This window comes from Magallana gigas, chromosome 4 (assembly GCF_963853765.1).
Source record: "Magallana gigas chromosome 4, xbMagGiga1.1, whole genome shotgun sequence".
Lineage (NCBI taxonomy): Eukaryota > Metazoa > Mollusca > Bivalvia > Ostreida > Ostreidae > Magallana > Magallana gigas.
In genome coordinates, this window is record NC_088856.1 from 34,878,691 (window position 1) to 34,895,608 (window position 16,918).

General features: G+C 32.1%; 2 protein-coding genes across 4 annotated transcripts; both read right to left on the bottom strand.

Moving 5' to 3' along the window:
• Positions 1 to 374: 374 nt before the first annotated feature.
• LOC105322358 (uncharacterized) lies at positions 375 to 4,607 on the bottom strand. 2 transcript variants are annotated; one of them, XM_034450005.2, is made up of 5 exons: positions 4,455 to 4,607; positions 3,475 to 3,613; positions 1,960 to 2,096; positions 966 to 1,089; positions 375 to 709 (listed from the first exon to the last, which is right to left on the bottom strand). In XM_034450005.2, exons 1-5 carry the CDS (start codon positions 4,528 to 4,530, stop codon positions 463 to 465), a joined length of 723 nt encoding a protein of 240 aa, XP_034305896.2. In that variant the 5' UTR covers positions 4,531 to 4,607; the 3' UTR covers positions 375 to 462. The 2 variants fall into 2 exon arrangements, with proteins under 2 accessions (XP_034305896.2, XP_011419311.3); XM_011421009.4 differs by having other exon boundaries at positions 4,413 to 4,605.
• Positions 4,608 to 9,643: 5,036 nt separating this feature from the next.
• On the bottom strand, positions 9,644 to 13,619 carry LOC105322357 (uncharacterized). Of its 2 annotated transcripts, none has more exons than XM_011421008.4 (5): positions 13,488 to 13,619; positions 12,798 to 12,936; positions 11,671 to 11,807; positions 10,648 to 10,771; positions 9,644 to 9,985 (listed from the first exon to the last, which is right to left on the bottom strand). In XM_011421008.4, exons 1-5 carry the CDS (start codon positions 13,561 to 13,563, stop codon positions 9,730 to 9,732), a joined length of 732 nt encoding a protein of 243 aa, XP_011419310.3. In that variant the 5' UTR covers positions 13,564 to 13,619; the 3' UTR covers positions 9,644 to 9,729. The 2 variants fall into 2 exon arrangements, with proteins under 2 accessions (XP_011419310.3, XP_065936786.1); XM_066080714.1 differs by having other exon boundaries at positions 12,798 to 12,933; positions 13,488 to 13,607.
• Between the last annotated feature and the right edge of the window lie 3,299 nt (positions 13,620 to 16,918).

Genomic DNA, 16,918 nt, shown 5'->3' on the forward strand with positions numbered 1-16,918 from the left:
TAAAGGGAAATATTCGCCCTTGTTTTATTTTTGCCCCTTTCGGCCTCGTTGTCAGCATGCGAATTTAAAACCGCGCGAATTCAAACACTTTTTTAAAATTTACGGTGCTAATTTAAGAGAGTTTCTATTTCTCAATGTGTCCGGGCGAATTAAAAAGACGCAAAACTGTAAAGTTTAGAAAAGCGAAATAACACGGGACGAAAATAACCCTGTATATACTATATGTAGTATATGTTGTTGAAAAAATAACCTTCGAAAATAAGCGAGTTGACTTTTATTCAAATAATACCATAACTCAGTGGCATTTTCTGTTTGTAAAATTCAATGCAATGAATTGAGAAGCCCCCTTTCTTAAATACTAAGTAACAAATGCACATGTTTGCTGACTATTTATTAAGATATACTAGTCGAAGCGTGAAGAATGTAAATCGAATAAGAAAACTGTATATAAGACTTCTTGGATCACAGACCCCAAACACCCTTCGGATAATCAGTTGAAAGGCTTTCTTTCGCTGTTGCCGTTGCATTCACAATGGCGTCAAAGCAAATTTCATTCAGTGATAAGCCAGTTTGGGTAAGCCCCATGGCAATGATGTCCCGTAGCTCTGTTGCCAACTCGCCGAACATTTCCAGTATTGCAAGAAGACCATCGTTGTCACAGGAATCGGACAACCTGTCTACCGTACTCAAATATGTTGTCTTCAGATCCCTAGAAGGAAAACAGGAGATATTTGAAACGATGCTTAAAAGAACACTAGATTGTCAGTATATATATCAATAAACATCTTATCTGATTCAAATCATTTACCGGTATAAACTATATTGGCATTCTGAAGAATGCACTTAAACAAAGACTGGGGTTTACACGTACTATATAGTATATATATTTCATAAATGAACATTTGTGATTAATACATAGGCCTAAGAGAAAATAATAACTACTGAGGATATTGTAATGTTCATACTGGCATGGCAAGGCTCCGGTTGCTTCGAGTTGACCCAGGAACTGAAGACCAGTGAATACGAGGTCCTCAAAAAACATCTTTTGGACGCTCTTATCATTCATGCAGGGAACTAATTTATCAAGACCTGAAATATGGAAAGTTGAAATTTAAATAAATAGGAAAGATAGACATAAACAAGATCATCAATCGAAACTTCACGGGTCATTTCAATTTTTTAACAAGCGTCCGTGAAGAACACTCGAGAAGACACGACTGATTAGTACTCTATATATATTGTATAATTAGGGATTTAGGCAAAATAAGTTTAGATTGTATTTACCCGTTCCTGGAGAATTGTATTTACCCATTCCTGTATTCTCCAAGCTATATTAATGTGGGTCTTTCTCCTATGAGGAAAGTGACTTTTCAACCGTAAAAAATGTTTTTTGTAAACTAAGGTTAATTGATGCTATATTACTTATATGATGTTCCTTGTACGTCACTTATGCCAGTCTCAAACACTCTTAAATATTGTTAATCATTCACAATTTTGCTGAATTTTTCTCGTGAATTATTCATGTCGTGTTCTGATTGGACCCTTTACAATTTTATGAAGGAGAAATTGAGGAAAATCGCTAATGTAGTATTTTTCTTTTAAATCTGCTTCGGAGTGCGGAAAATGACAATTTCTTATATATTCCTAAAGTAAATGTATCTGTATTTTGAAATACCCCCTAAAAAACCAGATGGTAATTTTTCTTGAAACTTCGCAAATAAACTAGAGTTGGTGTAAATACATTTGTTAAAAAATTAAGAATTTTGCTGTTGTATTCTTTAAAAAAAATAAAACCCCACCATAATGGCCTCCTTAAACAAATTTTAGTTTATGGCGCTAAGTTTTGCAAGGATGTTGAAGTATTTGCAGTGATGACGACATTATATGATAATTACCCCTGTGATGGAGGGTAAGAAAATGTCGTGGGTATTGTTGTCGGTGGACCTTTTGGAAACTTACGCTTGGCTTTGGAGCACACTGCCTTATCAATCATTGATAGTGCACGGCGAGCCAATGGCTGTTCGTCGACTGGAATGCAAGAATCCAACTCCTCAGAATCTAAATCTTCCACGCACGTGTTGAACATATCAAACACACTGAAATGACCCATACATTGAAACGCATGAATAAATTTAAAGTTTTGAAATTAAGTTCAAAAGATTTAATACGATCCGCCATGCAATTGACATGAATTGGTGTTTCGAAGAACTGCAAAGTCTGTCAACATGAGCACTTAATTTATTCAATGTAATAAAAATGTGAACTTTGAATTTCATAACTGTTATGTATACGTATTCGTAGCAAAGAAGTTAATTATATTGAGGTTACTGGATCAAATATTGAGGCAACTGGTGTTGTCTGCAATGATTCCCTTTTCTTTTTCAAATTTTGCTATTGAGGCATGTATAAAACGCGAAATATCGGGGGTTCTGTCTCCTCATCACATACTTCGAACACTAATTTTTATTCTTGTTTCTTATTTTTGATTAATTTACATGTATTTTAATTTTTGGCTACTCTTCAGATCCTATATTTGCAAGCTACGGCCATTTAAAAAATGTCTTAAAACCATTGTATTAAACATTCCTTGACCTCATCTTACGAGCCAAAATGATAACCCAATTTTTATTGTCGATGTATTTAATAAAAACCAGATGCTTTACCCAAATATCTAAACTAACAAAGGCTTCTTGGAAGTATTGGAAAGCTTATTTTTAAGTCAGTTATAACTGTTCAATCTGTTATAACTGTTCAATCTGAATTTTATCAAAGCACCGAGAGAGAATGGTTTCTCTTTGAACTATTCTCTACGTCTGTTCATGGTAAGTGGATCAATTTTTCGCAACTTATTAAAATTCCAGTAAAATTGAATAATAAAATGGCCGTGCCCTGATTTAAAAGTACATGTATAAATGTCCTCATGACTGCTCGCAATACTAGTAAAAATTTGCCATTTAAAGGGGCATGGTCACGATTTTGGTCAAATTCTATCATTATGTTTTTATTATTTTCAATGCTTTAGAAATGAATTTCTAATGATCAAATTAAACTTGAGAGTCATTCGTAGAGTTATAAGCAAGATACAGGGCTCAAATTCTTTGTCATGTAAAACAAGGTTCGTGCCCTGTTTTTGTTTACATAGGTTCAATATACCATTAAAAAATCTTTTTCCAACTTATTTGTCTATCTTTTTATTTATTTTAAACAAAGATAAACAGTTCCTAACGCGCTTAAAACATTCGTTTTAGTTTTGAAACTGAAATTTTCACTTCAACGTTCAAAATGTAAACAAACGCCTTGTTTACATAGGGAAGAATTTCAAGCTCTGTTTCTCGCTTATAACTCAGCAAATGACAATCAAATTTTGGTTGCCTATTAAAAATGCCTTAATGATTCATTGTAAATATTAAAATCGGAAAAATAATTTTTGACCAAAATCGTGACCATGCCCCTTTAAAACAGTAAGAAACATACCTGCAAGAAAAGGTGAATAAGTCCTTCCCAAATGTAACCTGCATTCCAGTAGGACCTGCATCCATTTTAACCCGGCGTTGAAATTCTGCTTCCAGGTCATTTTTGTTTTCCATACAAGATTTGAGAGGACAGCTATCACCTGCAGTCAATTAATGTAGTTCACAACGGATATGCCAAAATTTGATTGAACTTAAATTCGATTTGTCATAAATTTTTATTCTGTTCTATTGAACAAGTAGTTGTAAACATGTAAAAATTAAAAAAAACAAAAAAAAAAACAAAAAAAAAACTCCATCCATACATTTTTTGCACGCATTTCTTCCAACCTTCAATTTCAAAAATCTCACATTGTTCGTATTTGCATTTGCGAAACTTGTCTACAAATGTCTATATTTATAAAAACACCCCAAAATATATTCTAATTGATAATTTACAGTTATCTATGATGCAATTTAAAGTAAGAAAAGTGCTTGAATAATTTTTTTAAGACAATAATTTGCAAAAGTTCAAGACTTTATAATTCAGATTTAGATAAATCTATCATTTATGATCTTGTCTTAATATTAAATATTAACATTTTCAGCTGTCATTGTCTGTGATAGCATTACGAATCAATTTTGAAAACCCGATAACTTCATAAAGCATGAGTGACACAAAATGGGCGTGTCTTACAGCATAAAGCTAACCTAAGCACGATATTCGGGCTTTATTGGATTTGACCACGCCCCGACCAAAGTTATCACCCCATAATACTCAAAGAATGATTCCTTATTCCTTAAATAATACAAAAGTTACACTTTCTTCTATAAATGAAAGATAAACTTCACAAGGATCAAATGAACATCATTCAAATGTAGATGAGAGAGAGAGAGAGAGAGAGAGAGAGAGAGAGAGAGAGAGAGAGAGAGAGGGAGAGAGAGAGAGAGAGAGATTCTTACCAGCTGCCCTATAGCCTCGTAGGTTAAAGGAGAGATTCTCACCAGCTGCCCTTAAGCTCCGTAGGTTGAAGCAAGTTGCAAATGGCACAACAGCCAAACTCAACAATACAAGATGCATAGTGGTTACAATATGATGCAATAAACCCAGGTCCACATCCAACTTCACACCACTAAATGTTTGTTCACACCGTCAGCTGATTTTATCCAACTGGTACCAATTGCGAAACATTTATTACAATTATTTATAAAGTACCATAATTAGCAACAATTGCAAAATTCTGAAATGGGTATTATAAAGGAAATGAGCTACAGTTAATTTTGTCAATTATCTAAATCGGTTTTGAAACCATCTATGACTTTGGAAGTTGACGACATGAAGCAATTTCAAATTTTAAAAAAAATCCACACATTGAGTAAGATATTTTACATGTACATACGCTTTGTGTTTTACAACAGTGGTAGAACCCTACATGCGCTTATCATAATATATGTGTAGTTTGACTGCAAGGGATTAAGGCCGTCTAGGGATCCCAAGTATATTCAGGGTGAAGTCAGAGTGGGGGTCCCAAAAACGAAATAATTTTCAAAGTATAAACAAACGTACATATACAAAATAGTTTTCAGTTCAAAATTTTCAAAGTTTACAAACTGTTTCATGGACGATTGTTTTTTCTAAACCGATCTGATTGTATATGATTGTTTTTATTCTACCATTATTTCGTCATTTAAAAAAAATCTTTTAAAAAACCATTTGGCCAGAGAAGCGGAAATGTGAATAGGAGCATCATCAAGTAGATAATAAACTTCATTTTTAATGAGTATAGAATGATTTTATTTAAAAAATTCCGAAAATTTAAAAACATGCGAAATGTCCTTTAAGTTTGTACAATCCCTATCCCCAGGAATAGAGTGGGGCTAAATTTTTAAAATATATCCCTCTAGACAGTAACACACGTATTTGACTTACAGAAGTTAAAAATCGTAGGCTAGTCGATTTTCCAATTATACAATTATGATATAAGCAGAGCTGACGTAAATTTTTTTCGATGATGAGCGAGTTCGATCACAAACCACGGTCGCCGTAGTTCGACTAAAATGAGTTCGAACTCACTTTAGTCCGACTAAAATAAAACCGTGGTCCAACCAACGGAGACTCTCTGGTCTGTCCCTGGTCAGGTAGTTTAAAGATGGCGGCGGAAAGCGAAACCTCCAAAAATTGCTTTTTTTAATCAGCACAACATGCAATGTGTTAAATTTTAGCGTGCACACATATGATTTAATGTGTTTACAAGGTATTGTCCGTCCTTTTTCGTGAACAGTTATATTATGAGTAGCAATTAACATCTTTCTTATTTTTTTAACCAGACATCGACCAATGTGCGTTCGAACACAGACATGCACACCATAAGTTTTCCTTACTACCGTGGTTTAACTCTAGTCAATGATCGAACTCGCCCGATATAAGTGATACCAGACATCACGACTTGTGATATTATACAGGGTGTCACAGAATACCATTTAAAATTCATGAAAGTTAGGTAATGTTTGACCGAACTCGTAAATTGCGACTCAGATAAAAGTAAAATATTTTAATTTTTCGCACAAAAAAATTTGGGAGAAAAACATGCCTTTTATTGACTCCAGATATATAGTTGTACGAATTATGAAATAAGAAGACTATGGGGAAAACAAATCAACAGGCAAAAGATTCTTTATATAGTAAAAAAGATTTGAGAAAATGGGGTCCGTCTAGAGTTTGTTGAGAGGAACATTACTCAGCTTGTTGACGTTGAAATTGATAAAAAGGACGTCATTTTGACGCACTACCTTTTTGTTGTGTTTTTAAAAACAATGCTCAATTTGTCAAGAATTGATGAATGTTTGTGAAATGTTGAGTTAAATTTTTTTTTATCATATACAGTCATGGTAATGTATTTGATGTTTTGTTAGATGAATTTAATTAATCAAAAGTTATTTAAAGAGTAAATGGTATCATTTATTCTTGCTGACCGTTAATGTTAATTGGATTTTGATTAAAATTATTTAAGGACAATCAAGTCCAATCCATCACATTATGAAATAGCTGAATAATAGCTGAATAATGTACCGGTAATTTTGTCTGATTAATACAGACCGGTAATTTTGTATACTTAAATGGCATTGATTGTATTACAACATATTGTGCCGAAGAGACAAAGGGCATTGGCAACGTTTCAAATCAAATCTTTTTTCGTCTACATTTGTTTACTTAGTATTTTCAATACTTACCAAAATTTTGGATTTCATTAGACAAGTTACAAGCTAGATACTAAGTTCATATTTTTTATTTGTAAATGAAAATTAAAAGAAATTGTTTTACAAACAAAAAAGAAAAACGAAAAAAAGAACAACAAAAGAAGAACAAAAGAGGCCCAGGGGCCACATCGCTCACCTGAGGAAAAATAGCCATAACTGTGATCAGAGATGAGCATGATAGTATCAAATTATCTTGACATTAAGTACTGTAGATCACTAGACCTTACACAAAGAACTAGAAAATCTGCAGATTTTTATTTGCATATTACCAAGCCCCTTTTATTGTTTTAGATTTTCCTCTATTCATATTTTAAAAAAAAATCCCCCCTCTTTGTACTCTTGATCAGAAAAGGCTCACTTGAACCTTCGGCTCAGGTGAACTAAAAAAATTAGGATCTGTTCATGGGACAAATTTTGTATGTATGATATATAATATTAGATATTAAATGTTTAATTGCACTGTAACCTGCTTCTCGATGGAATTCTTTTAATGTCATTTTTATGTTTTTGATTACTTGAAGGATTATTATGATGCAGTATCTACATGAAATTTTTAGACATTCTTTTCATCCATGTTTGCTGAACAATAATTAAAGTTCATGAGTTTTGCAGCTGAATCGAACCATACAATCAAATGATCGCAATTAGATATTTAATACGATATTGACGAATAAATGTACCTCAAAAATTAGGATTTTTTTGTACTAAATCCACGTAGTTACTACGAATATAATTCTTGAATCCACAAAAAGTAAATCACTTGTTTCGTTTTAACCGTTTTGGTAAGCAAAATAAGTTCTGTTAAAGCCACCAGCAACTAACTTTTGATAAGGTAAAATGCCTGTTTTTATATATACACATATTTAGTACGTTCTTTTAAAATCAGTGGGTCTCAGCACTTCCAATGAATACTAGTAGATAACTCCTGGGATGATGTGATTTTAGGATACACGAGGCGTTCCTCATTTTTATATAATTTTCCTTGATATTTTATTCCTTAGTTATTAACATTTAAACCTGTTAATTCCCAAATATTCAGGGTACGTTACCAGACATGTTTCGGAGCTAGAATATTTCGAAATTTTCTTAAAATAGCATGCAAAATGCATTTGAATGCTAATAAATAAAGCCATACTACACATTTTCAATTGAACCCCTTTTATCTAAATAAAAAAAAGATTCATATAACATTAAAATATGATTATAAAATTATTAAGTGGAAATCTTCACATTGTGGAGATAGGAAAAATTAGAAATAATGGAAGATAGGTCGTGTCTGACTTTATAAGTACTTTATAAGTATTTATGATAAATTTTTCATAATAGATGTTCTATATCGTCATTTTATTATATTTTTATTTTTATATATGTTTTATATTTTATTGTAAGTGTAGGTGCATAATGTAACCTTACACCATTTTTGGGAGTTGATTTTCATCAACTCTCCTATGCACTTACTCGGGCAAACCGAAAGTGAAACAGTGTTTGGACCTAAGCACAAATCAATACCGCTGACAACGCTAAGTTCCTGAAATTATTCGATAAATTCAGATGCAGTGTATTCTGAAACATTGTTTTTCAAGAAAACCTGTTTATTAATACTATGGAAATAGTAAGATTTTAAATGGTACAGTTAAGATATTTTTTGAAGTCGTATGTATTCATACGCTAGACTTCAATGTAGTAGTCTCGTTCAACCAGACGCTCGGCTGTCTCCGTTAATATCCGACAAAACAGAGAGTCTCTCTTACTTGTCGGAGATAAAAGGAGACAGTCGAGCGTTTGGTTGAACAAAACTAGAGTTCAATCTTGCCTTGATCCATACAATTTCTCAGAAATATTTCGATTACTGATACTACTTGCCATGCAAAATCACATATCGCTGATTTTAGAATAAATGATAATCGATAAAATCAACTCCCGTCAGTACTTCGGTACTTTGATATGATATTGTAGTATTGTATTTTCCCAACGTATGCTAATTTTTATGTATGACCTCTAACCCTGGTCTACCATGATGTCACATGGTCTATTCCATCATCCCAAAACCACCCACTGGAGCTCCAGTTCCGTTTCCACCGTTGACCCTTCCACATCTACCTGTGTTTTTCCTTGTCTTGTATTCTCTGTCTGTTGTTTGCCACATATTTCTACTCTATGTTTTGTAGTTTCCCGGCTACATAACAATATACATTGTAAGTACAGGTACATGATGTAAGCTTTCACTCATAAAAAATATCAACTTGTCAGAATAACTTAAGGATAACGTTTGAGATTTCAAAAAATATTTTGACTTGAAGTCAAAAATTGTTTTAAAACCACAAAATAACAATGTTATAAAAATATCGATATTGATATCCATGTTTTGTTTATTGTTTTATTATCACTAATAATTTCAAAATAAATTAAACCTTGGTAAAGGTGGACAATTTTGATGAAATATCAATAAACATGCAGAGGCCACTAGCACTGAAAAGTATGATTGTCATTGATCTAGTTATTTAAAAGTGAAAAATTGCACCACTATTGGAGGGCTACAATGTACAGTAAGAAGTTTTCGCTTCTGTCAGTAAAGTTAATTTGGCCTTGAGTAACCGTAATCCTTCAATAAAAATATAATACATAATAGTAGTTTAATAGATTTAATAATTAAATTACGTAACTACTCCCGCCAAATTGCTCATTTTATTTATGAATCGTATAATTTAAAACAACAACCTTTTTAGAAACTTATTTACTTCTTTACTTACTGACTGACTGACTTACTTACTATAATGCTTTAAAGCATACTTAATATAAAAACAATAATTATTGAAAAAGTTCAGCACAAACTATCTTCCAGTTTCACAGTTCAAAGGCTTTGCATGAACATTCCCACAATATAACGCCAAAAATGCAAACCGCGCACGCGCACACCAATGAAAAATAAATTGCTGTTCATGTTAACTATTTTATTTCAGTAAACTGAAGAAAAAGAAGAAAACCTCAACAAGCAATCAAGTTCCATGATCTCGCTGAAAATTTACGGGAGACCCTGGATACATTTCAGATACGCATCCTGGTTGGAGAGGGAGTTTTTTGCCGTAGTTGTTGCCTCCATGAGGACGTCGAAGCAAACATTTTCGATAGAAATCCCTGCTTGTCCAAGTTCCGGGGCAATGGTGTCTCGTAGTTCTGTCGCCACCTCGCTGAACATTTCCAGTATTGCAAGAAGACCGTCGTTGTCACATTGAATGGACAGCTTGGCTACCGTAGTCAGGTATGTTGTCTTGAGTTCTCTATAACGATAACGGAAGGAACTGGAGACTTTACACACCAAAAAATCAGTGGAATTTAAAACAATCAGCAATAGATCAATATTCTTGTTCTGTTATAATTCACCCATCAATAACCAGTTTCAACAAGTAACTAAAATGCGTTTGATATTAAAAAAATGATGAAGGGACTTGGACACGATTTGAGCTCAAAATTTTCAAAATTTATTTGTTCAATTTTTATGTCTACCAATGTTATAATTATAGATGTTTTCAATGCTTTGACAAAATTTGAAAGTCAAATATCGAGTTCCAAGCGAGTTACACAGAGGTTAGAATTCTTTGTTTTGTAAACAAAGCTCGAGTTCTGTAAATGTTCACACATTTGATGTATTTGTATAAGTTTTAATCTAATGTTGCTGTTTGTTGATATGAAATTATTCATAAACCCATTGAATCAATCTATCTTGTTTCCACAAGTTATTTTGATAAATGTCAATTTCCTTACTTTACAGTTTTTGTAAACAAACTTATAAGACTCTAGCTTTGTTTACATAACAACAACTTCTTTCCTCTGTATCTTGCTTGTAACATGACTTCTAACATTCAAATTTTGGTGAATCATTCAAAATACAAAAGTAAACTATTTTATAACAAGGAATGTGAAAAATGTAATTTACGCTTACTGGCATGGCAAGGACCCATTTCTCGAAACGACATTCATAAATTCCAAACCAGTAAATAATAGGTCTTCGAAAAAGACCTTCTGGACAGTCGCACTATTCATACAGGGAACTAATTTGTCAAATCCTGCAAAAGATGAAAATATTTCAGAATTACAAAAAACACCCAAAAAACCCAAAACTCTCCGAACGATAGTGAGATATCCCATATGTACATGTATATTAGTCTATTGAAATCTCATAGACAAGGTATTGCTTAAGTCAAATATTACGCTTATTTTTAACTAAATCTGACGTAGTTGATGAAAGATGAATCAGATTATGTATTGTTTAAAGAATGAAATATATGTTTAAGTTACAGACTAAATTCAATCTTTTCCTTTGCACCAGAGACATAAATAACAGAGACTGGCAACTGATCGAAATCTCGCGGTCCCTATTGTAAAGTATTCCCAGTTTAAATCAGTACATATATCTTTCTAATGAACAATTCTATCGAAATATAAACAGCTAAAACCTATTACCAAAACATTCAAAATATTATATTTTCAAGAGATGAGTTTATGTCTTATAAACAATATTAAAAGAGGAGTTTTAGGAGGCAGTTGGCTACACGTCGTCCGAGATTTCGCCGATGTTTTATAGCTGGCTAATATATATTCTATATATTGATCTCATTTTTCAATTTTTTGTTTCAAAAATGTCTAAAACCTATGCACATTTTTCATAAAAACAATATACTTTTGGTTTAAGATCATTATCTCAGTTTACTAATATGTAGTTCTCAAAGTAAGGTTGGTCTCGTAATATTTTTCAACAACAAAGCACACTAATGGCGGAGTTGCCAATCTCTCTTATTTATGTCTGTGCTTTGCAAAATGTCGATTTGTCATTTGAATCATTTTTAACTTTGTTTAGAATCGGCTGATTTCACCAAAAAAAAAAAGTTTTACAAAACCCCCCAAAATTTATAGAAACTTTCTTTCCTGATGAAAGGCAGAATAAGTGTTATTTCCAGAAACCTACGTTTGGCTTTGGTGCACACTGACTTATCGACCAGGGATATAAGACGGGAAACGATTGGTTGCTCCTCTGCCGAATAGCACGTATCCAGTTCTTCAGAATTCAGGTCATTCATGCATGTCTTGAACATACCAAACACGCTGAAATGTCCATTTGAATGATTGGTTGAAATAGCTTTTTTGATGAACCAAATAAATATTTGTTTTTATATTTAACAAAACTCTGCATCTAATATACAGTTCAATATATACTCGTCTTGAATTGAGGAATGCAACCCATGTGTATGAAAAATGCTATTTACTAGATAGTAACTAAATAGTATTAGGTAAATAGAAATTAGTATGTAGTCATTACCAACTGCTATAGTTGGTAACGACTACATACTAATTCTTCATGGAAAACCACAGTAACAAAGTCCATGTCAACCGTCTCAAAAATCCTTATAGCGAAATGCAAATTCAAAGCAGAGCAAACACGGACCTCTTAAAAGATAGAGGTGGGGCCAGGTGCCTAGGAGGAGCAAGCATCCCCTGACGACCGGTCGCACCCGCCGTGTGCTCATTGTCATGATCATAAAAAACGGAAGAACCCGTAGTCATTCCGGTGTATAAAAAATGGTCTTTCAAGTGTTAATTGTTACAATTACTTTACAGACACGTTCTGTATCATACGACCATATGATTCGTTTTCAACATTCATGATTATAAATGCCAAAATGTTATATTCAGATTCATTGGATTAAATTCCGTTATTGATTTATAAAACTAAGCTAAAACAAAAGTTGCTTCTAATCAAGTCTAGCAAACAAATTTTCTTTTTCTGTCAAGTAATATATATATATATATATATATATATATATATATATATATATATATATATATATATATATATATATACACGAATACAATCAAAAAAGCTTTCATTTTAAAATATTCAGAAGCTATGTATATATATATAGCTTTTATGTATATAATTGGTGAATCAAAATTGAAAACTAATGTAACGTACGTATGCTTGCACAGTGGCGTGTAAATCGCATTTAATGATATTACTGGCTGGTAGATTTACAATAGTTTTAATGTCAAAAAGAAGTTAAATCAGTCATGATCATAACGAAAGCATTAACAAACCTGCATGAAAAACTGAAGATGTCTTTTTCAAAAGTAACCCGGAATCCGTTTCTGTTTCTCTCGACGTTAACCTTACTTTCCAACGCTGCGTCTAGGTCAATTTTGGTATCCATACATGACTTAAGAGGACACTTTTCTTCTGAAAGCATTAAATACGACTATAATTTATGTATGAAAATAGAGCTTCTGTTCTTAATTCCTTTTTTTTGTTTATTGTGCTTGGATTTTTAATATATATGATAGATTTTTATATCATCTGATTTTATATGTCAGCCACATGGCAAAAGGAGAGTAACTGAAGGTTACTGTCGAACTGAAAGGCTGATAGTGCATGCGATTTGCACTAAGTCTTTTAATGTACATTATACGTACTAAGCATGTAATGTAAAAATACAGGGTGTTTAGCAACCCATTTAGAAACTTTTTTTTAGATTTTTAATGGAATTTTAAAAATTTCATTAAAAAAGTGAAGACAAAATTAATTTTCCAAAAAAAAAAAATAAAAAAATTACCCCGCACTAATTATACAGTCACTGTGATTTTTAAAGGCCCATGTTTTATGAAAAATCAAATAACTCATGAAAATTTAAGACAGTATCGATGTTTCTATATGCATGTACCTTGATGATATGAGAGAGAGAGAGAGAGAGAGAGAGAGAGAGAGAGAGAGAGAGAGAGAGAGAGACTCACCAACAGCTCTATAGCCCCGGAAGCTGAAGCAAGTTGCTAATGGTAAGACAGCCAAAATAAGGATTGCGACACGCATTGTGGTCAAAAGGCAACACTAACCAACATTTAGATGGCGAATCTTTTATATACTTAGACATAGTTTACTGATTTTAACCTCCTGGTGACAGATAAATAATCATGCATTATGGTGTATTAAAGGTCAACATTTACAGCAATTGCTAATTGTCTCAATAATTAAGATAAAGGTGATAAATCGCATATTTGCTCATCATCTAATTTAATTTCGAAATTACTTATAACAGTGTTGAACTTTACTTTAGTTCATCCATCAGTCACATCGTTAAAATAAGAACAAACATTTTACATGTGTTACATAAAAGTTTAGAAGAATTCATAACTATACCATTGACAGTTGGTTGTTTAGGATATTGCTTAAAATTCTTTGAATTACAAACATCAAATATGAATAATATGCCTTTGAAATTTTTTTTCTTTTCTTTTTCTAAAAAAAAATGACGATAACGCTTTGAACAGGTACGATTCAAGGGATATTACCAGTCTCTCATGTAAACAGCACTGCAGGGGAAGATGAATGCAAAATAAGATTGTGTGGTCAAAAATTGTTCAAAATAAAAAAAAAACCCAACAATTCACAATTTTAGGTCTGACCACAGTATTATTTGTTGAATATTAAAAAATGAAGATAAATGAAAGAAGGAAATGAAGTATCATACCAACACTAGAATCCATGGCCCTGGGACAGGGATTTTTGATATTTAAAACTTTGATTTTGGATTGAAATAATTATTTCAAAACTAGCCAAAACACGCTATCAGTTTCACAAATTTGACCTCAATTTGACCTTTGAGGTGCATGCACCTACAACAACAGCTTCTAAAAGATGAAGCTCAAGTTAAGCCCCCTTTTGTTATATATATACTAAACAAAAATTTTAAAAAGGTTTTTACCTCATAAGTCAGCAGCATTGGTATACATACCCTATCTATCGCCGATTACATGTTTCATATGAATATATATTTGCCTCAGCAAATACTGCCTTTAATTATTTGTTAATTTTTAAATGCATGCCGATACTTTTTGTTTCAAGTCAACAATTGAGATTCGAACCATCGATCGATTAGTTCGGAAAAAGAATGAAAAAAACCCCAACAACATGCAAATCAAAAGCAAGTACTAGTAAATCCTTGATACCAGTTTAATCTGTCACCTAGTATATGCATAGTCAGCATTATTTTGAACGTGTCCGGTAATAAGTCATCTAAAAAAGTGATTGATATGAGACAGCTGTTCTCAGCAATTATTCCAGGTCACGCTGTAGTTGAACTTTATACACTGACGATTACATACATTTATCTCATATCCCATGTAAATAATTGAAGAAAACGGAAAATAATGGAATTAATGGCAGAATTTGGAAAATTTCTGACATTATCTGATAGTTGCAACGGTGATGAATTCTTTAGATAATTCTTGGGCAATTCCATATCATTTTCTTCCAACAAATCTTAAGTCGTGCTCATTTTAAAAAGTATAATCATATAGAAGGAAAGAAAAATTTTTATTTGCATGAAACTGTGTAGCTTGAGATAGAATTTTTAAAATATTAGACTTATATAATATGACATTGCGTTGTTTTTTTTTTTTTACAAATGTAATATGACCTCCACTCTATAAATTTAATAACATGACTTCGTATATTAGGATCGATAACAAATATTGAATTTAAATATTTCTTTAATTAGTGATAAATATTTGAGAGGGACAAAACTTGATTACAGGAGAAAAATGGGGTTGAGACCTGTATCTGACCCAATTCATATACTACGAATCTCTAAGATTGACAATATGTTACTCAATTGAAACACGACACCGTGCGGTTATCACATGTTATGATATGAAGCCATTTAATCTCAGGGCTTTAGTACTTAATAACCTATAACACTGCGTGCCATTAACTTCGTTTTGCTATTAAGAAAGTTTATTTTTAGTTGTTTTGATTACGTCAATTGTATTTGAACCGTATAGAATGCAAAATTTTCATTCAACAATTCAATCTGTCCACTTATTTTTATTATCATCATAATTGGTATCTGTTCTGTAAAATAGAAGAAATCGAAAATATTGAGACAGTTTACTTTTAAATGCGATGATAATTTGAAAAAAACCCAACAAATAACAGAGAACACTTTACTTTTTGTATTAGAAAATTTCAAACACGTAAGGCAAATAAGAAAAAATAAAGAATCAATGAAAATAAACTCGATTTAAGTCGAATAATTATTTGTTTATTGGATGAACAAGAATAGAACAGGTTTCTTTGTTTGAAGCAATTCATTCATCCGAACATTTTTCATTGATGAACCAGAACTTGAGTTATCTTGTTTCTTTTTATATAGGAAATAAAATATTGTAGTTATTAACTGTATTCATACATGTATATAAATAAATAACCTAAAATGATTAAATTGAATTAGAGGTTCTGCAAAAGTGAACTCCCATAAAATATCCGTAGTCCTGCAACACTCTCATCATTTACACATGCCATAAAAATATGTATTATTCCACAGTCAAGAAATACTTAAACGATGGTGTTCGAAAGGAAAATATAATCCATTGTCAACTTCGTAACTCAGCTAGTGATTTAAGTACTGGTTTATATAATCATTTTCTGTGTGACAACCAAACGTGCCACAAAATTGCGCTGTATCTCGATTTATTCCTTCGTGTAGCAATGGTGTAATTTGTGTTTCTTCTTCGAGTATATTTTTTACTCTATCAAACAAAGCGAGATGCTGATCGAGACATTATTTCAAAAGGAAGTAATCTAATACAGTAGAGTACTTTCCACCCACGATTGTTTTTAAACGAAACCGCGCGCGACAAACTAAATGATACAATTTTGTAAAATACTTTCCTTTTTTCTTCTTAGTAATAGACGTGTTAATACTCCAGATCTTTCAAAAGTTCACATAAATTCTCGGGTTAAATCTGGTGAATGAAAAGAGGAAAAAAAAGGCTTAGTCACATTTGCAATAACCTTAGCACGTTTAATCATATTAAACTATTTAACAATTCTTGAGATATACTCAGCTATGTAAAAATGATTTTTATTGGGCAAAAACTACTGAACAGACCAAGTTTTACAATCTGACTAGCAACATGATTTCACTTGATTATCTTTATTACAACACACAAATTTATAACTTGCATATAAAATTTGTTTTCAATGTTTGCAGCATTAAAAGTAAAAGAAACTCCAGTCAGTAGATTTAATTTTGTACGGACATTGCTGTTTAATAAAAGAAAACAATTACAAGTATTTCAAACTGATAAGGGTATTCTTTCTTTATTTGACCAGTAACAACGAAGAGATACAATTACCCAAACGCATACAAGTTGTAGTAATGACC

Excerpts from the sequence above, each read along its gene's own strand:
- LOC105322357 (XM_011421008.4), bottom strand. The coding sequence starts at position 13,563 with ATGCGTGTCGCAATCCTTATTTTGGCTGTCTTACCATTAGCAACTTGC. Across the intron at positions 11,808-12,797 it reads ATCTTCAGTTTTTCATGCAG|CGTGTTTGGTATGTTCAAGA; the intron begins GTTTGTTAATGC and ends TGGACATTTCAG. Across the intron at positions 10,772-11,670 it reads AGTGTGCACCAAAGCCAAAC|GATTTGACAAATTAGTTCCC; the intron begins GTAGGTTTCTGG and ends CATCTTTTGCAG.
- LOC105322358 (XM_011421009.4), bottom strand. The coding sequence starts at position 4,530 with ATGCATCTTGTATTGTTGAGTTTGGCTGTTGTGCCATTTGCAACTTGC. Across the intron at positions 1,090-1,959 it reads AGTGTGCTCCAAAGCCAAGC|GTCTTGATAAATTAGTTCCC; the intron begins GTAAGTTTCCAA and ends TCCATATTTCAG. Across the intron at positions 710-965 it reads ACCGGAGCCTTGCCATGCCA|GGATCTGAAGACAACATATT; the intron begins GTATGAACATTA and ends TTTTCCTTCTAG.